The sequence below is a fragment of the Eschrichtius robustus genome, chromosome 9 (assembly GCF_028021215.1).
Source record: "Eschrichtius robustus isolate mEscRob2 chromosome 9, mEscRob2.pri, whole genome shotgun sequence".
Classification (NCBI taxonomy): Eukaryota; Metazoa; Chordata; class Mammalia; order Artiodactyla; family Eschrichtiidae; genus Eschrichtius; species Eschrichtius robustus.
Genome location: NC_090832.1, coordinates 35,382,339 through 35,409,003, shown reverse-complemented (window position 1 = coordinate 35,409,003; position 26,665 = coordinate 35,382,339). Strand labels below are relative to the sequence as shown.

The 26,665-nt window shown below is 37.4% G+C and overlaps 1 protein-coding gene across 2 annotated transcripts in view; it reads right to left on the bottom strand.

The window, feature by feature from the left end:
- Positions 1 to 26,665, bottom strand: part of MTCL3 (MTCL family member 3) — a 40,674-nt gene that overhangs the window by 5,319 nt on the left and 8,690 nt on the right. For both annotated transcript variants that reach the window (XM_068551063.1, XM_068551064.1), the window contains exon 5: positions 2,658 to 2,729. In XM_068551063.1, coding sequence (XP_068407164.1) covers positions 2,658 to 2,729 — 72 coding nt within the window. The remainder of the gene's footprint in view (positions 1 to 2,657; positions 2,730 to 26,665) is intronic.

The following is a 26,665-nucleotide window of genomic DNA, read 5'->3' as shown; positions in this document are numbered from 1 at the left end:
TTGGACATATATTGCATGTAACAAAGTCATGATGAAGGAAGGGGAATGATGGGCATGATAATTAGTTTATTTATTTTAAGAGAAGTCTTTTCAAGATACCAAGTATGGTAGTTTCTGCAATGACAAAAGTTTAAGAATCCTGTATGCCAATGTGCCTTGCATCCTCATCCTATAACCTAACTATTGTAGGCTCTGTTTGGAACTGGGCAGGGAAATCCCATATATAAATGTGAAATCATTAAAATCAGAGATTGTATGGAAAGTGCCTGGTTGAAATGTAACTGATCAGAAACGCTTGCTCCTGTTTTTCACAGTGAATGCCAGTCAAGAAACATTACAATGCTTTAAGATGTGAAGCAAGCTGTCTCTTATTTTTGTGTATGTTAAAGACTCAGTCTTAAGAAGATACAGATGACATAAGAGGAAGGGGAACATAAAGATGATGAGGGCCCAAAGAAGTGAACTGAGCTTGGCTTTAACCTAGCCACTACTGGAAGCTAAGTTGCACTCTGATAAATTACATACATTACATTAACTCATTTAATCTGTACAACTCTCTATTATGACCCCATTTTAAGGATAAGGAAACAACTTGTCTAAGGCCATGCAGCTGGTATGTGGCAGAGATTTCCATGTAGGCAACCTGACCCTAAAGTTACTGTTTTTAACTGCTATGCAATACCATTTCTCAGTATATAAAGTCACTGTGCTGCTGGAGGAACATGTGAGGAATACATAGAAGAAACTGAACAAAATGAAATAAAAAGCTATATAAATAATAGCAGGTTGAACCATATGAAATTGCCATTTGTGTAGGTCAGAACCAGCAGCATGTTGGCAATTTCATATGGCTCATCTAGAAAAGGGGGACATGGGAGTATTCAAAAGCGCATATTGATCCCGCTGCAGAGTGCCAGACACTAGACACTGATGAGTGCAAGCTGAATAAGATAGCCCCTGCCTACAATATGCCCTGGCTAAGTACGGGAGATGAATATGTAAATATGAATTACAACAATATGGGATGCTTGCCCTAACATAAGTATGTGACTCAATGGTCCTCAACCTTGACTGAGCAATAGAATCATCTATGGACTATTTTATAATTGAGATCTCCCATCTGAGACAGGCCGATCAATCTTCTGGGGTGGGTTTTTGAAAAAAGACAGGTAATAACCTCTGAAAATAAATGAATTGGAAATGATAGCAGGGACTTCAAAGGCCATAATAGCGTCCTTGTAAATTTCCCAGTACATTTATGTGCGTGAAATAAAAACTGGTGGATTGCAACATGTCTTGACTGTTGTAAGGTCCCAGGTCCCACTGGGAAGTTGATGAAAGCTGCATATGTCTTTTGCAGAAAAGTGCCCCTGTGCACATGGAGTGGGGGTCCACAGAGCCAGGAACAAACAGTTAAGAATTCCTGGATTAGAGAATGTTGTTGAAAAAAATAAATAAGCTTTACCATGGGAAGTATAAGAATAGGACAAACATGAGTTAAAAAAAATAAACTGTTGATTAAAGCTGACTTAAGAGTTTTAGAACGGGGAGCATATAGCACCTCTCCCTCAGTGAGGTGGGGAAGAGAACTGATGCATAAAATTATGGCAAAGACACAGTGGGAGAGTTGTGGTGACAGAGCATATATGAACTTATTAAGGGGATGATGAGAAAGGTGCAAAAAGGAGATGATTTTGGTAGGAGACTCTGGGATTCTAGAACTGCCGAGGCCGATAAATGTTCATGTCCAGCACCAGGGGAAAAACCAAGGACAGAGCAGGGAGAGTGAGGAAGAGGAAAATTAACAATTAATATGTTATGCTTTTAAAAAAGTGAGATCAACTTTTTCAAATTTTGAATATTTAAGTATTGCTTTAGTTAAAATTATTATCTAATGAGAAAACCCCTTGTAAGAATAAAAAAAAGTACATATGCTACAGTCCTATAGATCCCAACTTACACATTTAAAAATCAATATCTAGCCAAGTATTTTTAACGAGCCATAATATCATAGCTGTCCCTAAATAGTTCCTCTTCTGTTTTAAAATCTCCTTTATTACATCCACCAGCATCTCTGCTCACCCTAAAAGTAGACCTAGTCTTTACTGTGGCTGTGTTTCTAAGTTTCTTAACAAGCCCATGTTGAAGACATGTTTTAAGTTTTATTTTTATTCCTTAATTTCCTTTCTTTTGCTTCCCCAGTCATTGGTAGAGAGAACTACTTCATTCTAGGACTCTCCAAAGCCATCAGGAGTCTCTCTCTCCCCTCTGCCACCCTTCCTACAACATTCCTTTCTTTACTCTCTCCTGATACTATAGGAATAGCTATTCTACTGTCCTTATTAATTATGAGTGAACAAGATTAGCACCATGGGTACAGTTCTTAAATGTAGCAACACATAAAGTACTAATGACATTCTGCTGTGTGCTTACAATGCAAAAGCAGTAATAACAGGGATGTTAGTGCTAGCTTTTAAAGAAAAGATACTGAATGCTTTATATTGTCTCCTGCATCTACAGCTACATAATTGATATGCATAATTTAACTCTGTTTTACACGAGTGTATCTGGTTACTATGTCTACTTATAGATGTAGCTTATTATTATATACATTTAGAGATGTTTGATGTACTAGCTGAAATTTTATTTCCACATACCTCTGTGGGAGTCTGTTGAGCCTTCTTTTCAGATTTTGGCAAATCTTTGCTTCCTCTTCTCTTTAAAGATAGCTGAAATAAAGCATGAATAGATTTAGTGTGGTAAACTAAAATTTTAATTCAATTTTATCTTTTTAAGTGTCCTAATTTCCTATGATAAAACCAAGCCAAATGAAAAAACCAAGCCAAATGAAAAGTGTTAGTTTAATAGCCATAAGGGAGGGAAAAAAACCCAAACCAGATAGATTTAGATACATTTTACTCTGGAAGGGGATATATATCACAATAGAAGAGTAGCTGACAATTATCAAGTTGATTTGAGAAATACAGGAAACCTACTATAAAAATGCAGAAAAGCAATTTGGAGAAAATTTAGATCGATAACTCAATATATTATATTATTCAAATGAAAGAAATCCTTGTTAGCATTCTACATCATTAAAGAAAAAAAAAGGAATATGGTATTATTTGCAGTTGGACTTAGGTTGTTATAAGCTTATAAAGACAAACTTTCAGTGGATTTATGTAGAATTTGAAGAATTTCATTCTTTCCTCACCACACATGCATGTAGACAAACATAATACACATGTTCATATACAACCTTCCACACACATGTAATACAGTAGGGAATAGTAGGGGTTATAGTAAAATGGAGATGGCATGCTCCATCTAAAGGAGCCGGCTGAGAGGGAATTAGGAATGTAGGCTTTTTCAAAAGAAGCAGGAGATCTGGATTGTTATGTAAAATCTCCCCCATTTTATTGGCTGGCTCTAATTGAAATTCAAACAAATAACACTTTGTAGGTCAAAAAATACACATCTAGTGTCAAATCCTTTCATGGACCAGCAGTATTGATCTCTGGTGCTCAGTTCCATTTCTCATCACCATTAAAATAAAGTTCCTCTGTATGAATAGTAACTGTATGCATGAATATCTACCATGTACCAAATACTGAGCTGGATACACAATTAAATAATGTACCTACCATTAGTAAGCTCACAATTTAGCGTGGGAGACAGGGATGCAAACAAAGTACAAGTTGGCAAATGACATGCTTTAGGTTCTGTAAAGAAGCGACTTTGTCCTAGTGTGGCATCACCACCATGAGAATAATAGTTGCCACACAGCAGATGTTGAAAAAAATATTCGCTGAACTAAGGAGTGAATATGAAATATGAGATTCTGAGGTCAAAGAGGAGGATGGCGGTACAGGCTGACAGTAAAAGGAGGCACGGTTTCTCTCAAGAGCAGGCTTCATGAATTTGCCAAGAACTGCAAATTAAATTCTTCACATGTTAATTTCTAACCCAGTTCCAGTGTTAAATGCTGGCATACGTTCATGCTGCAACTGCTTTCATTCAGTATAAAAAGGAAACTACAGAGCCAAATGAATAGTCTACGTGGTTATTCATTTCTAGTTCACAGACATTCTCCATGTTGCTTGTATAATTTTCTTAGAAACAGAAGCTGTGGGGACTGATTCACCATAACCAAAAGTGATTTAGGAACCAAGCAGCAAAAACAGTCTCAAGAAAACCAAGAATACAGTGAGCTGAACTAGGGAATCCTGGAACATTCTGTAGAGGGGCTACCTACAAAGAACCACCTGAGTTTATTTTGTTAAATATTTATGGAATGCTCTTACTTTGAATTTACTCCATTATATGTTTATTTAGCACTTACTAATGCACTTCATAAGGTACCATAATAAAAACAGCACAGTCTCTGCTCATTATGAGGTTCTTGATTTACTTGGCAAATGGTCAGTTCAGTCTGCAATTTAATGCAGTGCGATGAAAGCAATGATAATGCAGAAGCAATATTAACTGGCACTGACTGAGGACTAAGTCATGTCAAACACTTTATATACATTACCCCAACTAATTCTTAAAACACCCCTTTAGTCTCATTTTGCAGATGGTAACGCTAAAGCTTAAAGAGGTTAACTAGATTATTTAAAGCAGTGGTTCTCAAAGTACGATCCCCAGAACAACATCATCAGTGTCACTTGGTAACTTGTGATAAATGCAAATTCTCGGGACCCATCCCAGAACTACTGAATCAGAAACTCTGGAGATGGGGCCCAGTGAGCCACAATTTAACCAGCTCTCCAGGTGATTCTGATGCATGATAAACTGTGAGAAGCAGTGGTCTAAAGTCACTGCTTGGTAAGTAGCAAAATCAGATCTTGACCCCAGTCTTTCTGATCTTTTATTATTTACTAGAAAACAAAGAAGAAAGGCTTAATCCAGTCTAGGGCTGGAGATGGTATGGGGAACTAGAGATGATTTCCAGAAAGAAGTAACAGCTTATCTTGAATCTGGTAGATGAGGACTAACACAGCTGAAGATGGAGAGGAGGGCGAAGGGAAGAACAAAGCATTCCATGGAGAAAGACCATTCCTGGAACACAAAGATATTTGGGATGGCTGTAACAAAGTGTGAGGAGAGGGCGACATGGGATTTACTATCAGATCTTGAAGGACATTGAATAAAGTTTGGATTTTACCTCATCAAGTCAAATTATTGTCCTAAGGTCAATTAGAAGTATTAAGAGGTTTAATTACTAAATTATTAATTTACTAAATTTAATTATCCAATTAATTAGAATAATTAAATAATTAAATCATAATGATTAAATTAGATTAGTTAAATTTAATTATTAAAGGAGTATCCATAATCATATTGTCATAGAAGAAATACAAAGACACAAAGGTGGCAATCCAAATGACCATGAGGTAAAGGGATGACGTGCAAGTGAAATGAGGGGAAGTATGCTCTGGTTCTGAGAACTTTTTGGGGGGTTTTTGTTTTTCATTCATTCCATATATATTGTTGAGTTCTGGCATATATACGGTACAGTACGGTTATACAAATATGAGAAATATTTTACTCTCCTCCCAAAGAGCTAACTGTTTATGACGGTAAAAAGAATGCAGATAATTAGTTAAAACAGTAGACAGAATTAACTGCATTTATGAATAAAGAACAAACAAACGATTGAGAAAGCAAAGAAACAGCTATGATTCCAGATGTGGAGAAATCAGAGAAAATCATCCAAGAGCGCTGACCTTTGAAGGATGTGCAACATTTCAATAGAAATAAAACCAAGTAAACAGCAAGGGCAAAGGTGTGGAGGAATAAGCGTGCCTTACAGATGAATGGAGACAGAGACACTATAGAGACGAGGTAGAAGAAGACGCTTCAGGGACCGAGGTCAGCTTGCGGAGATGAGAAATTTAGATTTTCTCCTGTGGGCAACGTTAAAATGAGCCCTCTAAATTAATACAGGAGAAATGCTGAAACTAGGCCATCCTTTCTTAAGAGGCATTTTCTATTTTACTTTTATTTAAACATCACTCAAGTGGTATGTCAAACTCAAGTAAAGCTCTGAGAGAAGGTTTCCCCCTAAATAAAAATATATTGCCTTTAAGGAACCCCCAGGACTACCTGTACCTTTAAGTATCACATTTAAATTTTCAATAAATATTTAATCATCTTTTCGTATTCCTGTAAGTTTTTATTAACTTTCTGACTCCAATGAAACAAAGATGAGAGATTCATTTGGGAAGAGAAAGCTGGAGAAATAAGGTAAGTCTAAACCGTCTCTTTCCCATGAGGATAAAATTTTGTCACCTCCCCCCAATCATCCCATCCCACGTTCATGCACTAAATCTAGGAACCTCTATAAGGGGACCAGTATAGGAGGCTAGAACTAAATCTCACATTTTCATCTTTGTTCTCAAAGTAGGCACTTCAGGTGGCTCTCTAGATAAATATGTTGAAAACATGACTTGTCCACATCTTAATCCTTTGCATTCCCATCCTCAGCTATCCAAAAGAGACTGCTGTTCTTTTTATCCACGTGAAGGCCAGGAATTAGAGTTTTACCAAAAATTGTTTGCACAGCAATTATATAAATTGGATTTGTGTTCTAAAATGTTTTGAGACTGACTTTCTTCCTCGATTAAAATTTGGTACACTTCTTAATATGTGATCTCTTTGTGTTTTTCGCAATTAAACAACAGAGACGAACCTAAAATGTTATTTTTATACATATTATTTGTACAAAAATCTCCTATGTTTTTGTTTTTCGTTTTTCAATATATCTATTTATTTATTTATTATGGCTGTGTTGGGTCTTCGTTTCTGTGCGAGGGCTTTCTCCAGTTGCGGCAAGCGGGGGCCACTCTTCATCGCGGTGCGCGGGCCCCTCACTATCGCGGCCTCTCTTGTTGCGGGGCACAGGCTCCAGACGCGCAGGCTCAGTAGCTGTGGCTCACGGGCCTAGTTGCTCCGCGGCATGTGGGATCTTCCCAGACCAGGGCTCGAACCCGTGTCCCCTGCATTGGCAGGCAGATTCTCAACCACTGCGCCACCAGGGAAGCCCCTCTCCTATGTTTTTAATAAAATTAAAGAGGGATCCATTTGTACAGTGATTAAATCAAGAAGGAAACTGTAACTGTATTAATATAGGATTTATGGAGCACTAAATGTGTGCCATGTACTTCCCTAAGTACTTAATATGTATCCATTCATTTAATCTTACCAGTCTTAGGAGTTTGCCACCATTATCCAAAGCACACAAAGGATAAACCACTTAGCTAGCAAGTGTTAGAGCCAGGATGTAAGTTATCCAGCTTCACAGCTTTTGCTCTGAACAATTACATCCCACTGCTACTCCAAAAGAAGTAAAGTAGAGGGTTATATTATTTCTGGGCATATCCTTCTGTATGCTATTACATCATAGCTGCATGGGTTTGAGGCACTAGTTTACATATATTACACACGAGCAATGTATTTTTCTGTTGTCAACACAGAAGTCAGCAGAAGTGACATATACACTCACTGGTTCTCACAGTCATCCTGTGAATGCTTGTGACTTCAGGGTGACATTGGAAGTGAGGCATGGGGATTTCTGACTGAAGGCTGGAGGTAAACTGAAAGAGCCAGGAACTCTGTCTCTGCTACCGTATGAATGTTTGTGTCTCCTCAAAATTAATATGTTGAAATCCTAATGCCTAAGATGGTGGTAACAGGAGGTAGGACCTTTGGGAGGTGCTTAGATCATGAGAGTGGAGCCCTTAAGAATGGGATTAGCGCCCTTTTAAAAGAGACCCCACGGAGCTCTCGAGCCTCTTCCGCCATATGAGTATACAAGTTTGTGACCTGGAAGAGGGCTCTCACTTGGCCATGCTGGCATGCTGAGCTGGGACTTCACAAACTGAGAAATAAATTTCTGTTGTTTATAAGCCAACCAGTCGGTGGGATTTTGTTATAGCAACCCATTTTGAAAGGGAACAGGAGAGGCTCTTCTCCCTAGAAGTCCTCCTCCTTGCCTTGTGTTACATCCTTGACACCTGGCAGAGGAGGGGCAGGTAAGAGCACCCAGAGATCTTGCCCATGACCACATTCTCCACCCTCTCCCCTAAACGTATGAGGCAGGGTCCCAAGCTTTATACAAGACATGATCTTGAGGAGCAAAGGGAACGTGGGTGAAGGAGGCATGCTAGGATGATCAGGTCTTGTTACTCTTCTCTGGCAAACCTTCCAGTGGTTTTCCATCTCGCTCAGTCAGAGCCATGCTTTACTAAGGCACAGGAGACCTTGACTACACACTGGATTTGTCCTGGTAACATTTTAAAAAGACATGACCAGGCTTCAACCCAGACAAATTTCAATAGATTCTGGGGTTGGACTCAGGAATTTTTTCCAAGCTCCCACAGTGGGTAAAATGTACAGCTGGCTCTGAACCACAAGCCTGCTCTATGTGGTCAGCCCTGCCCCCCACCCCAAACAAGCTCTCCAACCTCATCCCCACCTCACCCCTCCTCTGCTTTCCCGGCTCCAGTGTCACCAACATCCCTGTGGTTCCTCAAACATGCCAAGCATGCTCCAGATGGGGCCTTTCCTCTGCCTGCAACACTCTTCCTTCATACACTCTCACCACCCACTCCCACAGCTCATTCAGGGTCCCTAATTAGAGAGACCTTCCCAGACCACTCTGTATAAAAAAACAGGTAAAAGTCCCTACAAAATACCTCCTCTACTCTCTTGCTCCACACACTCCTTGTCTTCCTAACCCCGCTTCACTTTTCTCCAGACCTCCTCTCACCCTCTGACTTGTGTATCTGTTTCATGTCTGTCTCATTCTGGAATGTGAGCTCCACCCATGCAGGACCTTTGTAACGTTCTGTGATAGCTCTGGCTCTTAGAAATATACCTGGCACAAAGTAGTTACTCTGACAATGTCAGTTGGATGAGAAAATAGCTACTTCAACCTTATTTTTTACCTAGATTTGTTTTTGAAGCATCCTGATCCAAGAAATTGGTAGGTTAAAACAAACAAGTCCATTTTAAAAGTTCCATTTAAAGCTTAGAAAAACAAAGTGTCTCAACCTTTTCAACAAAAAGACTAAAGAGTAAAAAATGTATGAGCTGAAAAGTATTTAAAATGGGACATATGATACACCTTTGTTCTGTTCTAATACTTTTTTTGATTTTTACCAATTCACCTTCCCAGCGTGATAAATTAAGATTCTAGGTCTCAAAACCATTTTGTAAAGGATATTTGGTACCAACACTCTTTGATGGCCTATCTGCCTTTGTGGCTTCTTCGCATCAGCACCTCTCCAACAGTTTCTCTTCTGTCCCTGGCCCTGGAAGTCTACAGAGCCTCTGCTTCTCTTTCTGCCCTCAAGCCCGGATCAAGACACTCTTCTCCAAAGTGCATTCTTAAGTGACCTCTTCTTAGCTCTCAGTCGTGGAAGGAACCAAGTCAATGACTCTCCATGCTCTTTCACTTTCCCTAGCCTTGGGGAAACATCAGTGTGATAATTCTTAGGTGAACTAAGTTCCTTTCCATGTAATATAATTCACCAAGGATCTACAAAACATAATCTGGAAATTATGGGCATAAAGGAACCTAACCTTTGGGTTCCTACCAGTGCCTCTTATACATTAGACTTAAGACTTTATTAGTGATAAAGGCTTTCCACAGTGAAACCGTTTACAAAACTGGCTGTATTTTTCCCCTCCCAGTAAATAGTCCATTTACAATGTGCCCCATTAAGAGGCAGAGTCTTTTTCTGCACCTCTTCAAACTGGGCTGGCCTTGTGACCCGCTTTGACCAATAAAATACAGTAGGAGTAAAATGTGGTAGGAAAGATGACATGCTAGTTCTGACTCTACCCTCAAGAGATCGTGCACATTTCTGCTCATTCTCTCTTGGAAACATGCTCCCCCCCACCCCATGTGACAAGTCTGGGATAGCCTGCTGGATGAGAAGAGTCACATGGCCTAGTTATTCCCATTGTCCTAGCCAACAGCCAGCCAACTCCCAGAAGTAGAGCCTCCCAACTGATTGTCAGCTAACCACAAATATATTTGGGGACCCAAATGAGACCAGAATAATCCATACAGAGGGCAAAAGAATTAGGCAAATAAATGACTGTTTAATGCCACTAACTTTTGTGATAGTTTGTTGCACATAAAAAGCTATTACATTTACCAAATATTTTTCATCATTGAGTTTGAAAAATATTCAGTTGATATTTATTAAAAAGAATCCTTTATTCAAATCCCAGAAAAGCAAAAGACATACATAAAAGGCCAGGAAAAAGAGCTGAAGGGAGGATCAAAAAACATAGGAAAAAAAGAAAGTCAATGTACTTTCTTTGTGTTTTATTTTTCCCCTATTTTTGTCAATATTTTGATTCCATAAAATATTTTTTTAATAAAACTGAGCTTTAAATAAGTTATCATAAAAGCTTACCTTTCAGTTCTAAAATGCAGATGCTTCTCTTAAGATGCTTCTTTTAATAGAAGAAGGTGTTTAATTAGCACTGAAGGCGTGATACAACTTAAATGCTAATAAAGTTCATCCTAACAGTCAAGCTTAATACAGGGTCTGGCTCAGCACATTTTTGAAGTACTTCTTCTATTTGAACTTAGCTTTTATCCTTCCTTTTTCAGAAGAAGTGATGTACACATCGTTACAGTGCTTCCCTCAATCTAGGTTTCTAATTTATATCTGTCAATTTTATTTGTCCTTTTGTTTCTATAGTTTTCTTAGGCAAGGGAAGAAAAATAATTTTACAAAACTTCCTAATTAAGTCAATTTACAGAGTTGAAACATAAAAAAAATCAAAGAAAGCTGTATTGAGAAAATTCTCAATTGCATTTTAAGGACTAGATTTCCCAAACTCCTACTGATTGTTAGTTTAAAAGGCCAGAATTTAGAAAAGAATAGAATAGAGAAGAGAGGAAAAGAAAGTTGTCATTAATAAATCTATTCCAAGAAACAACTTTGGAAGATTTTGGGAAGAAAATTAATCAACAGTTTAAATCTGGGATTTGTTCCCAGAAAATACTAATAAATAAAAACTGAATTTTTCATTCTTGGGTAAGATGAATATTATCTTCTGAATATTATCACAGAGGTACATGTCACACATGGAGAGGTGTATCTGGCATACAGAAGTGTGTGTCGTGGAAGTGGAGGCCCACATCTGCAAGAATAAATCAACCGTCTTCTGCCAGAAGGTTATCTTTTCCTTCTGTCCCATAAGCCCAGGCCCCGTCTGAGTTATGAGGCTTCAAAACTTATTTTTTCTTACCTACAGTGAATGCCTAAGTAAACACTTTTAAAAGCTGGAAAAGCTAGTTTTCTGCTCTACTTCGAACCAAAGCCAAATTGAAATAGCTGGGATCATGTTCTTTGTTATTTAAAGGGTTTTTTTAAAATAAAAGAATCCACTGAATTTTCCTTTTCTTGGCTCCTTCATCCTTCTCCCTTTGTGCTGATGCAGATATCCACAGCAGAGGTCAGACTGACTACAGAGTTGTATAAATTCTTTATTGCTAAAGAATATTAATGCGTGAATTTTGTAGAGCATGCTATCAAACCAAGCCACCAATGAAAGAGAAAACATTAGAACTTTTGCCTATGTGGGAGTCAGGATTATCTCCTCAGGGCCACATGGCTTTGAATGGCTCTAGAGTTGCATAGTGTCCTTCCTTTTTAAAAGTCATTCTTTGGTGCCAATCATTATTTTAGATCTCTTCTGCTCTCTTCTTAGAATACTGCTTGTTACTAGTGCTTAAATGTTGTTAGATTGGAACTCACTTTCCATAATTAGTACAGTGAAATTTAGGTAAGCCAGAAACTTGAAAAGCAAAATATTGAACTTAACTCCAGAAAATCCAAAAGGTCTGAAGGACCATGTGATGTCAGAAGGGAAAAAAATGAAGGTTTCTCTCATTAATGGGATGTGGTTGCTATAGAACTAGAGGAAATGAAATTGGGAGGAAACTGGAGATAATACTATAGTAGTTGGGGCTTATAAAATCTTTGTAAAAAACAGCCCTTTTAAAAGTTAGGTTTGGACCCAATAATTGCCTGCCTTCCATTGTGTGCCTTATACTATATGACCAAACACCTCCGGTTCCTTAGACAGAATTAGTCTCTGTATTCTCTAAGCTACTTGAAGATATTCAAAGGGTTCAAGGCTACTGGTGAGAGAGTTTCTGATACTAGAATCTCTTACATCATTTTAGAAATCCTCTATTGGAGTAGGGTGTAGGTTGTTAGAAGGTCTTCCAAATTATCAATAATAAACTGATCCCCAAACAAGACCACCTTGTTTTAAAAAAGCAAAGGCAACATGATAAGAGTGCTTCTCTGATATTCATATCACATATTACACTTGGATAGGTATATCCAGAAAAGGCCTCAGAAAGTCCTGCACAAATGAATAGATACAGGACTGGAAGCTTTCTCATTTGAGACTATTTTTTTTAAACCTGAGAGCCTGGTTAATGACTTTTGAAGTAATAATCACTAAAAAATTATTTTATGTCTTAGATACTTGCTCCACAGTAAATGTATGCTTACTAAGCGATGAATGTCATCAGCAAATGCGGAGATTTATATTCCCTTCTAATTTGCTCTAGTTAATGAATTGAGCTCTAAGCACCACTGCATTTAGTAATTAAAATGCATTTAGAAAATTACGGCTGGGCAGTGAAAGCAGTTTCTTATGGCTTTTCTCTATAATAAGGCAAAGAAAAAAATCACGGCCAGCATTTGTACGTTAAAATAATGATTTGTCCAGTTTTTATATTGTGTATCGACCAGCTTCTGCTTAATTAATGCAGTGATATTAACATCATTTTTGTATCAACTTTAGAATCTTGTAAGAAATATGTTTGAAGTGCCATTAAAGATGACAGGATGCTAAGGGGTGGGTATTACACAGGTGCTTTAAAATTATTCTTTACACAATCACACATTTAGATATTTAGTGATAAAATTTCAAAGGTCAGAGTATTCAGTAATTCCCAAAATGCACTTTGGAGGCGGGGGAGTAGAAGCAAGTTTCTGGGATAATTCCTAAACTAAGTTAAAAAGTGATAGCCCATAATTGTGCTTTAAAATTTTTGGAATTAGTTGCTAAATTTTAAAATGTGGACAGTTTACATTTTAAAAATTAAGATTTCTAGTTTCAGTTGAAAAATTGGAAGACCTGGTAAAGTTGGGTCCTGATTATGGCGTGGCAACCTTGGATTGGAACTGACTACTGAGACATACATACAATATCCATTTAGCCCCGTCACTCAGCACAGATAGCCTCACTCATTCATATAACCTGTCTGACCCCCGAGTGACAGCGGAATGATCAAACTCTGCTCTGGACTGCTAAGGTCACATATGTGGAAGGAGCCCAAGAAACTCAATCTTCCATTCAGTACCTTACAGGAATGCTTTCTATACCACCTAGACCCTGCCTGTGCTCTTCCAGGAGCTCGCTTCAATAGGCGGCAGGCAATACAATCCCTTTACAAATGGCTCTAAAGGATAAAATGTCTTTATTTTCATCTCAAATCCACTTAAAGTAGAAATCACTTAAAGTGATTCAAAGAATAAATCTACTTTATCTTCTATATTAAATCCTTTCATTTAGAAGGGAGTGATCACATCTCAAGTATTTTCTTCTCCAGTCTGTATATAATCCCCAGTACTTTTAAGCATTCATTATATGACATGGTTTCATGTCTAGCTTATAGTCAACTTAACTCCCTAAGCCTTTTTTGTGTAAATGGCTATGAATATATTTCTCTCCTTTTTGTATTGGTGTAAATTTTAAAAAATCAAATTGTAAGATATCACATTTATTCATATTAAATTTCATTATTAATTTGGGTTTACTGGTCTAGTACGCTAACAATTTTTTTTGTTCTGTCCTTGCCTGTATTTTTCTTGATTGCTACAAAAGAGGATTCTGCCTACATATTCTTTTATTAGAGTATAATAGGTATGTACCAGACACGTAGTTGAAATAACATGAAAACATTTATAAATACAGCATGCCAATCACAATCTCTGTAACTTCAATCCATGCACCAAGTAAAAATCATGAATAAAGTATAATCATAGAATATTTTCTCTACAAGTCTTAAATGGATTGGAAAAAAATCTTGTTTCCATGGTTTAATTCAATGATAATCAACTTATTCCTGGGAAATTGGCCTTTTACCATTTTTAAAGATAGAGAAAGTAGAGGCAGAAGTAATTGGTTTAAAAAAAAATCACAGAGTATATTTAAAAGCACAAAGAACCAAATCCAAACTTTTAAAAGCGAATAATACATCCACAGACTGTGTTTTGTTTGCATGTATACATGCACATTCATAGAGCAAGTGAGTACGAGTGTGGGTATATGTCTATGTGCATATATGCATATGTAAATATGTGTGTGTATGCATCAGACCATGTGAGAGTATGTGCACGTGTACACATGTATGTGTTTTAGGTCCTGGAAAGAATTTCAGCACATCTTAAAAATTGCTCAGTGAATTCTAAAACACAAAGATAGAATCTCTGTAACCTCTATCCATATACCAAACACATAGTTTGAAATCTATTAGAGATATGAGAACACACGCTCACTGAAATAAGTTATAATCTTATTTTACTTTATATTAAGGGATATCTTGATATCCTTTGGAAGTGTACTGTTTTTGATCAAATCAGCTCATTTCAAAGTTACTTTGGAATAAATGGAAAATCACTAAATTTCTGAAATTTTAATTTGAACAAAAACAAGTACCATATTTTAGGCTAAATAAATTTACTTAATTCCTTAATACAATGTTAAAGAATGCACACATATTCACACACATCTTCTTTAGACATGAGAGCAACTTAACAGCTACACATACATTAGTCCCTTTATAAATAATAAATAAGTACCTGGAAGATACATGCATGAACATAGAGCATGAGCTATCACTGGAATAGGAATAAAATATTCCATATATTAAGGAAGTTATGGAAAGTAATCACAGATGAACCAGATTCATTTCCTAACGTATTATTTTTTAAAGAAAATTTATACCCTGTTCACTTTGTTACTCTAATTAAAAGAATTTGGGATAACATGACATGAAGCTATCTCTTCCTATTAAAATATACTTGAAGGCAAAGACTAAAATGTACATGCAGTAAGACTGGAAACTAAGATTAATGGTCAAGCATTTGTCAGAATCTGAGAAGATTTTCCTTCAACGATAGCATCAGTGGAATTCAACAAAGAAATACTGTATCTTATATGTAGCCTCTGAAACAAAAGAATTGGAGCTGCAAATCAATCAGGACTAGACATCCCTGTTGCTTAAAAGTTAAACACAAATTTGCCATATGACTCAGCAATTCCACTCTTAAGTATATACCCAAGAAAAATGAAAACTTATATTCACCAAGGACTTGCACAAGAATATTGTTAAGCATTATTCATAATAGCTCAAATGGGAACAACCTAAATGTCCACCTACTGATGAGTAGATACATAAAGTGTAGTATCCATGTAATAGAATACTATTCAGCAATAAAAAATGAACTACTGATACATGATATGACACAGATGAGCCTCAAAAACATTATGTTAAGTGAAAGAAGCCAGGCAGAAATCATACATTGTATGATTTCGTTTATATGAATGTCTAGAAAAGGGAAGTCAATAGATATAGGAAGTAGATTAGCGGTTGGGGATTAACAGTAAATGGGCATGAGGGATCTTACAGAGGTGATAAAACTGTTCTAACACCGATTTATTGTAATAATTGTACAACTTGGAAAATTTGCTGAAGAAAAAAACATTGAATCGTACAGCTGGAATGGGTTAACTATATCAGGGGTCCCCAATCCCCGGGCCACAGACTGATACAGGTCTGTAGCCTGTTAGGAACCGGGCTGCACAGCAGGAGGTGAGCAGCGGACGAGTGAGCGAAGCTTCATCTGTATTTACAGCCGCTCCCCCATCGCTCGCATTACCACCTGAGCTCCACCTCCTGTCAGATCAGTGGCGGCATTAGATTCTCATAGGAGCGTGAACCCTACTGTGAACTGTACATGCGAGCGATCTAGGTTGCGCGCTCCTTAAGAGAATCTAATGCCTGATGATCTGAGGTGGAGCTGAGGCAATGATGCTAGCGCTGGGGAGCAGATGCAAATACAGATGATCATTAGCAGAGAGGTGTGACTGCACAGAGACGATAATAAATCAGTTGCTTGCAGACTCATATCAAAACCCTAACAGTGAGTGGCAAGTGACAATTAAACTGCATCTTACGGAGTAGACTGGACGTAAGCAACACACTTCGGGTGTCACTGTCTCCCATCACCCCCAGACGGGACCATCTAGTTGCAGGAAAACAAGCTCAGGGTTCCCACTGATTCTGCATTATGATGAGTTATATAATTATTTCATTATATATTACAAGGTAATAATAATAGAAATAAAGTGCACAATAAATGTAATGTGCTTGAATCATCCCGAAACCATACCCCCCTACCCTGGTCCATGGAAAAATTGTCCTCCACGAAACCGGTCCCTGGTGCCAAAAAGGTTGGGGACTGCTGAACTATATGATATATAAAACATACCTCAATAAAGTTATTTAAAAAAAAAACCAAACAACTAGGCAGCCAACACTTCTACATCCCTACTTTCCCCAATACATGCAAAAATATTGCACAAGCTCTACTTTACCATGTATCTGGAGAAATGGCCTGGCCCCTTTGCGATCAGCAGCTCTCTGGTTATTAAAACTCCAAAACAAGTAGGAACCAAGTAGGGAAGGAGCTAGATAATTAATTGTGCAATGAATCAAGAGAATCATGGGTAGAAGCGTAGACAGAAAAGCCTTGGGGGCACCTATATTGGGGTTTATTGTTTTTCTTACACTAAAGTAGGCAAAGAACAGCTACAAGCTGCTTCAAATGTTTCTAAGATTCAAATTTTCCTCATAGTCAGTGTGCCTGAGTGCTGCAGTAGTAGACTTTCCTATGTTCTTTCAGAATAGGCCAAAAAGATGAATGTCTACTAGCCAACAGAAATTGGGCTGGAGTTGTGCATATCAAGTTGCACCGCAGCTTTGGATCTGAGAACCGGCACTGAGGGGGACTAAGAAAAAGTTACACAGTGAGTGTCTTGAGCCAAGATTGAATTTAAAAAGAAAATCTGACATTCAATGATAACAGTTTCTAAAAAGAAACAAAAATTAGAAAAAGAGACGAAAGTGCATTGGACAAAGACACTCCAATAGGGAAAGGATAGTCTTTTTCACAAATGGTGCTGGGGCAACTGGAACTCCACATGCAAAAAGATGAATTTAGAAACCTAACTCACACCATACACATAAGTTAATTCAAAATTGATCATAGACCTGAGTGCAATTTCTAAAACTAGGAAACTCTTAGAAAAAAAACCCAAACAATAGAAAGATTTTCCTGTGGGTTAGGTGAAGATGTCTTAGATGTGACACCAAAAGCACAAGTGATAAAAGAAAAAACATTTATAAATCGGACTTCATCAAAATTTAAAACTTTTGCATTTTAAAAAGCACCATTAAAAAAGTGAAGACAAGCCACAGAAGAAAACATTGCAAATCATACATCTGATAAAAGGCTTGTATCCAGAATATATAAAGAGCTTAAATTTGAACTCAAGAATATGTAGACTAATAATCCAATTCAAAATAAACAGAAAACTGAAAAGACATTGCACAAAAGATATATGAATGGAAAATAAGCACATGAAAAGATGTTCAGTATCATTGGGGAAACACAAATTTAAACCACAAAGGTATCCCACTTAACGTTCAATAAAATAGCTATAATAAAAAAGGTAGGTAATAAGTGTTGACAAGGATGTTGATAAATTGGAACCCTCCTCCATTGCTGGTGAGAATGTAAAGTGGTTGGTACAGCCATTTTGAAAAGAAGTTTGGCAGTTTCTTTAAAAAGTTAAACATAAATACATCATATGACCCATAAATTCTACTCTTAGATATCTATTTAAAGATATTGAAACACAGGCCCACACAAAAACTTATATGTGAAGGCTCATAGCAGCATTATTAATAAAAATGGAAAAAAATCCAATGTCCATCAACTAATGAATGGGTAAACAATGTGATGTATACATACATACATATATATATATACACACACACACACACACACACACACAATGGAGTATTATTTGGAAATAAAAAGGAATGAAGTATTGATACACGCTACAACAAGAATCAAGCTCAAAAACATTAGGCTAATTTGCAGCAACATGGATGGACCTAGAGATTAGCATACTATGTGAAGTAAGTCAGAAAGACAAAGACAAATGCCATATGATATCACATATGTGGAATATAAAATATGACACAAATGAACTATTTAAGAAACAGAAACAGACTTAGGGTTACCAAAGAGAAAAGGGGTGGGGGAGGGATAAATGAGGAGTTTGGGATTAGCAGATACAAACTACTATAGATAAACAACAAGGTCCTACTGTATAGCACAGGGAACTATATTCAATATCCTGTAATAAACCAGAATGGAAAAGAATATGTATATATATGTATAACTGAATCACTTTGCTGTACAGCAGAAACTAACACATTGTAAATAAACTATACTTTAATAAAAAATAAAACAAAACAAATCAAAACATTAGGCTAAGTGAAAGGAGCCAGTTGCAAAGGCCATATATGGTATGATTACAATTATATGAAATATTCAGAAAATACAAAGCTATAGATGTAGAAAACCTATTAGTGCTCGACTGAGGTCAGGGGTGAGAACAGAAGGTGACTGCAAATGGCCACTAGGAATCTCTGTGCAGTAACAGAAATGTTCAAAAATTGATTATGGAGATGGTTGCACAATTCTGCACATTTACTAAAAAACATTAAATTGTACACTTAAAACAAGCGAATTTATGATATGTAAATTACACCTTAATAAAGCTGTTAAAATAAAATGTATTGGGTCAATCTTAAACAACTATTCAGGGAATTCCCTGGAGGTCCAGTGGTTAAGACTCAGTGCTTTCACTGCTGTGGGCCTGGGTTCCATCCCTGGTGGGGAACTAAGATCCTGGAAGCCATGCAGCACGGCCAAAAAGAAAGAAAGAAAGAAAAGAAAAGAAAAAGTTCAGATAAAAAGAAAGGAAAAAAACAAAAAAAAGTCTGAATATTATTTTGAAATAATTTTCAAAGTACAGAAAGCAGCTTTGAAAACTGCTTAATATGATAATAAATTCTTAATAATCTTACTCTTAATAAGATAATAAATATGGCCTCTATGAACTAAAAATAGAACGTCTAGAAGAGATTAATCTCTGCAATAGGGAGCTGTTGGGAATAAGAAAATTCACAAAGGACACTAAAATTCAATGCAAAAATTAAATTTTGCACTGGAATCTTTAAAGAGCATGACGGACACAGCAATTAACTCAGTGATATTAAGAAAAAACTTGAGAAATCGTCCAACACAGGTGAAAAGGATAAAAAAGGTGAAAGGATGAGAAAAATAGGTATAAGAAGTACAAAGTGAAGAAAATCCTAGGGAAAAAATAGAGCATATGTGATTATCAAGCCTAGACTATAAGAAAGTTCCTCTGAGATAATTAATAAATAGATGTTAATTTTCCAATTAAAGGGTCTATACATTTTGGGTATATTACAAAGACCATCACCTAGATATGCCCTGGCAGTGTTTTTAAACTGGTTATTCTCCTTCAGCTGTCCAGATTCATTCTTGCCCCTTCTCTGCCCTGCTCTGTACTTTGAGAAGCTGACCTTTGCAGACCGTTTGACCCAGGCTCCCTCCCCTATCAATTACCTTCTATTTGGGTTTGGCCAATTGAAGGCACTGGCAGAAATGCTGAGGGATAGAGGGCAGGAAGAGAGAGAGTTCAGGGGGATTCTCCTTGCTCCCTCACTTTTTTCAACACCACATCTTAGTAGTAGCTAAGACCCCTCCAGATGACAGCTCCCACTAGGTGGATCCTCTCCACAGTTCCAGCTTTCACTGGCCCCTGTAACACGATTTCCTCAGCAATGTCCTCGTCTCTAGAGGTATTGATGGCTTCCAAGTGTTGTTGCTAGTCTCTGAATGCCTCACCAGCTCAAATTAAGAGTTTGTTCCCTTAATCCTACCTACACCACTGTGAGTAATCCTATTCATTTGAGCCATCTAGGGTGAATTTTATTTCCTACTAAAGGACACTGATTTATACAAAGGGTAAAGAAAAATATCCATAAACATGCAGAGAGAAAATAATTTGATATACAAAGGAATCAAAGTCAGACCAATCACACACTTCTCTACTGCAAAACAAATGCCAGAAGCTAATGGAAAAAAAATATATAATATGAGAAGAAAAAATTTTGACTCAAACATTTCATTCTGCATTCCTGTGTGAAGTCAACCAAATGCTAACTGGTTGTATTAAAGCTGTTTGCTATGTATTAAAAAAAAAAAACAAAACCCAAAGTTAACACTAGTAGAATTAAAAATATCTTTAAAATATCTTTAGAACTTTTTAAAAATTTATCTTCTGAATCACTGTAGAACATAATTATTCTAATTTAGCCATATCTCTAAGTAAATGAATTTGATAATTGCATTTTATCCTTGAAGGACAATACTTTCCATATAACAGATCCTCCTAAATACAAACAGATGGCTACCGTTTCATAAAGTTCTATGAAAACCCTTTCTTCCATGTGCAAGGAGGCAGTGGATATAATCACACACCAACATATTAGTCACTCATTATGCACTTGAATGCAATAATCAGTTGGGCTGTCTAATTATTTCTACTATTATTCAAGGCTCTTGGCCAATGTAAGAATGCTTACTTTGTGAAGGAAAGAAAAAATAATGTACTTAATTTTATTTACCACTATGATTGATTGGCTAGACAAATTAGAAATAACTGAGCTAGCCAGAAGATGAATATAGAACACTTTGAATTTTAATTTTAAGCGCTTCTGAGTTGTCATGTTGAATATAGATGGCTCCATTAAGTAAAATATATAAGTATAAAATGGAAAATGTCAGGAGAGTAGCTAAATGACATCTTTAAATGTCATCTTCAAATGTCATTTATCATCTGGATAAAGATCACTTTAACTGACCCTGAAATGTAAAAATGGAATCAGAACAGACATCAAATAAGTGACTGTATTTCCATTAAAATGCAATCAAGTATAAAATATTCAATATATGACTGAATTTTAAATTTGGAAAATACTTCCTAATATACAGTGAAATTGCATGTTATATTTACTCAAACGTAATACAAGTATTGGAAAACAGAGGAACCAAGTAAATTCTAATTTTAGGAGCTAAAGCTGGGCTCCTCTGACAGCAATCATGTCTTCTTAAACACTGCTTCTCTTGCCTGTGCATTTATTGATAGTTTTTGTATGTATTAACGGTGTGTGTGTGTGAATTAAATGAAATATGGTTCTTAAATTCAGAGAGCATAGAATTTAGCTGTGGAGTCAACAAAAGCTACAAAACAATCTAAAGTATCTTGTGCTTGAATACAAGAGCCCTCTTCTCCCTGCTAAGATGTTTCTTTTTAAGAAGCATGTTTATAGGGCAGCAAAGGTAGGAGAGAAACATTTATCCAGACAAATTAGCGCTGTTAGCCCTGTTGATGGATGCAGGGGCAGACAGCGCAGCCTTGCTGTAAGCACATCCCCAAAACCATTGCAAATGTGAGCTAATGGATGGTGAAGCAGCAAGGACTAAGGACAGGCCCCATGCCTCATGCCTCAGGACAGACAGAAGTTAGAATGGTTCCACAGTGAAGCTAGGTGTAAGGGCGAACTTCAGAAAGTAGCAGACATTCATGGGAAAAGAGAAAGCAAAAGTGTTTCAAAGGCCTGTATAAAAGAACAAGTGCCCTAAATAGATCTAAAGTTTCAATCTCATGGACTTAAAATTTCTTTCTAGGAGTTGTCTTAATCAGCTAATCTAGAGCTATGTGATAATAATAATATTATTATCACATATTATATTATTATACTAACAACAACAAAATCTGATGTCTATATCATACCTTACAGTTTTTCAAGCACTTTCACCCATGTTACCTCCTGTTATCCTTGTGAATAGACTGGATAGGGAAAATATTTATTTTCCTTTAAGAGGTGATTAAATTGAGAATCAGCCATTAAATAACCTATCTGAAGTAACACAGGTACTAAATCTGTAAAACGAAGAGCCAGGATCAACAGACCTGAAAACATTTTTCTAGCTTTATGTTCTTAGTTGTTTTTGTTTTTGTTTTTTTTTCCTCCAAAGAGTCCCTTTTTGTGAGATAAAATAGATTTTTCCTGTAGACACACCTTAGAAGTATTCTCTCAAAGCCTGCCCAGAGCAGTCCCTAAATGTGTGCTAGAGGTACAGAACTTAAAGATTCTAGGAGTACTGAGGTCCCTACCGAGGGCAGGTCATGTGTGGGTCAGGAAGAAGACGGAAGGGGCAGCCTGAGTCCCTGCAGTGAGGCCAAGCTGGCTAGTGGACACCGTGGGCTTGGAGGCAGATGGACTAGGGTGGACCTGGCCTGCTTTCTGAGCATTGAGTGTTCATCTCTAAAATGAAACTATTAACAACACAATGATACATAAAGTGACTGGCTTATAATTAGTACTCAACACTGGTAGCTATTGAACAACTGCAGCCCTGGGGTAATTTTCCACATCTCCCCAGCCAAATTAACTGCTGAATTGACTGTCCCAAACATTGAAAATTTAAAGCAAATTTAGATAGTTTTGGGGAATGAAAGGATCTGCAGCCTTCTCCCATTCTCTAAACATGCAGTTCACACTTTCTCACCAAAGAACACAGAAATTGGGGCTTCCCTGGTGGCGCAGTGGTTGAGAATCTGCCTGCCAATGCAGGGGACACGGGTTCGAGCCCTGGTCTGGGAAGATCCCACATGCCGCAGAGCAACTAGGCCCATGAGCCACAATTACTGAGCCTGCGCGTCTGGAGCCTGTTCGCAACAACAGAGGCTGCGATAGTGAGAGGCCCGTGCACCGCGATGAAGAGTGGCCCCCGCTTGCCACAACTAGAGAAAGCCCTCGCACAGAAACGAAGACCCAACACAGCAAAAATAAATAAATAAATAAATTTATTAAAAAAAAAAAAAGAACACAGAAATTAAACTGCAGAACTGATACCCAGGATATCAGAGTTGTCCTCTTGTTTTTGAACTCCCGTCCTCATTCCCCCTCCCAAGAAGCCTATGAGATCTTGTTTCAGGGAAGAGTTGCTGCTTCTGGAGAATAACTGGGGTTTGCGAGAAGCAAGGTAGAAGCCTGGAAATTTCTAGGCGGTAGCAAAATCTCAAGGGACCTCTAATTCTGGAAGTGGGGTGAGGCTGGAGTTAGTCATCTGCTTCCTTCTCATCTTATTTGTATAGCCTCAGCACCATGGAAAGAGCCCTGATTCTGAGTCACGTTTTTTGTTCTCTCTGCAAAATAGGGCCTGAAACACCTCTCCTAATTTCCATTCACTCTCTCATTCAAAATTATTTATTGTTTGTCAAATTTTGTCAACAACTTCCGGCTGTTGTGGATACAATGATGAATAAGACAGACTTAGTCCTTAACCTCAGGGAATTTACACTCTAGTGCAGGAAAAAGTTCTGGACAAATTAAATATGAAATAGAAGTTGTTATAATATTACAGAATATATGGTCTAACTGACTACAAGCCAGGCACGGAACTGGATGCTGAAGGTGCCACAGTGATCAAAATAGGTAGGGTCCTGTCTTCATAGTGTTCACCACACTGAGACAATGAACATCAAAGTATTCAGTACGGTAATGCAAATACTTTGCTGTCAAATACAACCTCTACAAGGTTGTCTTTTCTATCAGAAAGCAATTAACTTTCTGATAGGAAAGACTACTACTCTCATGGCGACATTAACCGTTATTCCCTCATACACACTCTACACATATTCAGTAAATGTTTGTTTAAAAATATTTGTTAAATTAAAGTCAGATCAAAGTCTTGGGATTTTAGCCTCATGGAAAAGGCTGAGACAGAGAGTAGATGCTATTTTCTGCCACTGCTAGCGGCAGGGCCGTTCTCAGGCAGCCAAGGGTGGCCATGGGTAGAGGGCAGTGGTAGAGAACAGTGTTGATAATTACTGCCCCAAAGCCTAAAAGCACCACAGGGACAAGTTAGGTCACAACTACACCCCTGAGTAAGGAAGGGACTAGGTTGTTTAATGGGGGTTGGTTCTACACGAGGTTTTTGTCTGTCACACACACAACAAAGGCCAAAGGACCTCAAAAAGATTCTTATTATGCTCTTGGAAACATAAAGACTCTCACCTTCAAAAAACATCAGAGAAGTCTCATATTATTTTAATAACAGCTAAAGACAAATGTTTGGATGTTTAACTGATGACCAGCACTCATTAACTTGTGCCACACACCATAGGGTGAGAACCTGGCAGCCTTCCGGGGGCAGATTTCACTGCAGAGAATTATACGTTTAAAGAACTCACCTCAGAGACTTTCCGCACAACTTAGAATGTCTAGGTACCATCATTCAATACTCTGGTCTATTTCTTATTGGAAAAGATAGTGAATTCTTTGGTTACCATGATGTCTTATTGGCCTCCTGGGTTGGAGATCTAAGACTACATACAAAGCGGGGCTCAGATTATTCAGAAAGCTTCACTTATTCTCAGCCCTGCACATCGGGTCTTCAGTTCTGATTTCTACACTAAACCAGGTCCTTGAATGCTGAATAGTAGCAACAACCAGAGAGTGTTGTAGCTCTTGGTCTCTGTGGTTGAAAACCCTTCAGCAGAGCCCTCAGTGAGTGCAAACTCTCAGTTTAATGCAACATTCTGATATCTGTGTGTGTGTGTGTGTGTATACACTGCCCAGTGTATATATTCTGCCCAGTGTATATATTCCACTGCAGTGGAAGCGCAGAGTCTTAACCACTGGACCACCAGGGAAGTCCTCTGATATCTGTATATTTGTAACCTCCATGGTATCCATATGGCCACATTCTAGCAGATAATACACTACTGTTCAATAAATACCTGTTGATTGAATATACAAAAAATTACAGTAATAAAATAATAGTAGTGATATGAAGTGGCATCCTGACTATGAAAAGAACTTTCAGGAAGCACAGAGATGGATAACTGATAATGTCGAAAATGACATTTTTATAGAGACCTTTGAGAGCATTTAGTTTCATTTCTGCATTTATGGATAAAGAAACTGAGGCCTAAAAATTTCAAATTATTTGCTCAACATAACAGGGAATGAGAGGTGAGACTTCAAAGCCAGTTTCTAGACTCCATGACATATGTGATTTTTAATAAGTCACCCTCAAATTCACAGCTAATGACAAAATGTCTTAACTTTATTTTCCGCAAAATTTAAATCCCTAATTTATTAAGTGTATAGGTGAGAACTGACAATTTTTACAAAGGCTCATCCATCCATTGGTTGCCACCTATCATCACATAAAGTCTGTTTACAATTGTCAACATTCTGCTTTACTATAATTGATTTTCTTCATGGTTATTCTGGAGACCTCTCATGAAACCTGGTGTTACCTCCACATTAGGTCACAGCTAGGTAAGAATTTCATTCACTATTTCACTCCCTGACTTGACTGCTACTAAACTTAAGATTAACAGTGTACATGCCCTGGACTAAGTTTTCCTTCATGTTCCCAGAATTCTTCTGTGACCAAAGTTTTAAACCCTTATTTCAATGGTTATGATTTACCAAGAACCATTTCAAACCCCTTTTTAAAGCAGGTTGGATAGAGAAGTCAGAGAAGTAAACAACTCTTCAATAACTACGTGGTAACATGCTTCCATGAAGATACCGAAACACAGGTCAGCTGCTCAGTTTTCAGGGGCAGATCACTCAAAGTTCAGCCTAAAGCCCAGGCCCTCTGTTAAACTGGCAGAGTCCAGGGTGAGAGACTTAGCTCCCATGGATATGGTTTACCAGCAAGTGCAACAACCATTTCAACATACATTTATCATTTATTAAACAATTTCTATGAAGCCATGGGAACTGCATGTGTACTCAATGGGAGGTGCTTAGTCCATTATTGTAAGAATTCATCATTTATACAGTGCCTTACTGTTTCATGAATATAAAGTTTGAAATTCCAGCCAAGAAAAGCAGTGAAATCTGATCCATTGTACAGGGTGTGTAACGCTGATGTGTACTTTTATGTAAAAAAAAAAACCCCAGAAATTTGAGGTTTATAATAAAAAATCAGTATTTTTCACAAAATAATCCACCAACAGGGATTTTCTGATCTGTGTACTACTTCACTTTTACTGGGAACTTGGCATCAGGGTAAAAGAAAAGTGCCATTTACTCAAATGAGTCTTGGGAATCACTTCAGAGTGCATATAGCTGCATATGTAATTTCGTTTAAAAAATCCAGTAAGGTTTATAATTCCGAAATCAATATATCTTTAAAAATCCAACAATTGGTAACCTGGAAGACAAGCTTTTCTATGCTTACCTGGCACATTATTCTTTGCTTTTAATTTAGTTTCTTTTATTCCTGCCTATGTTATTCAACAAACTACTGCCTCTGAGAAGATGTGACTAAAGTCATAGTGTTTATTTTTAATT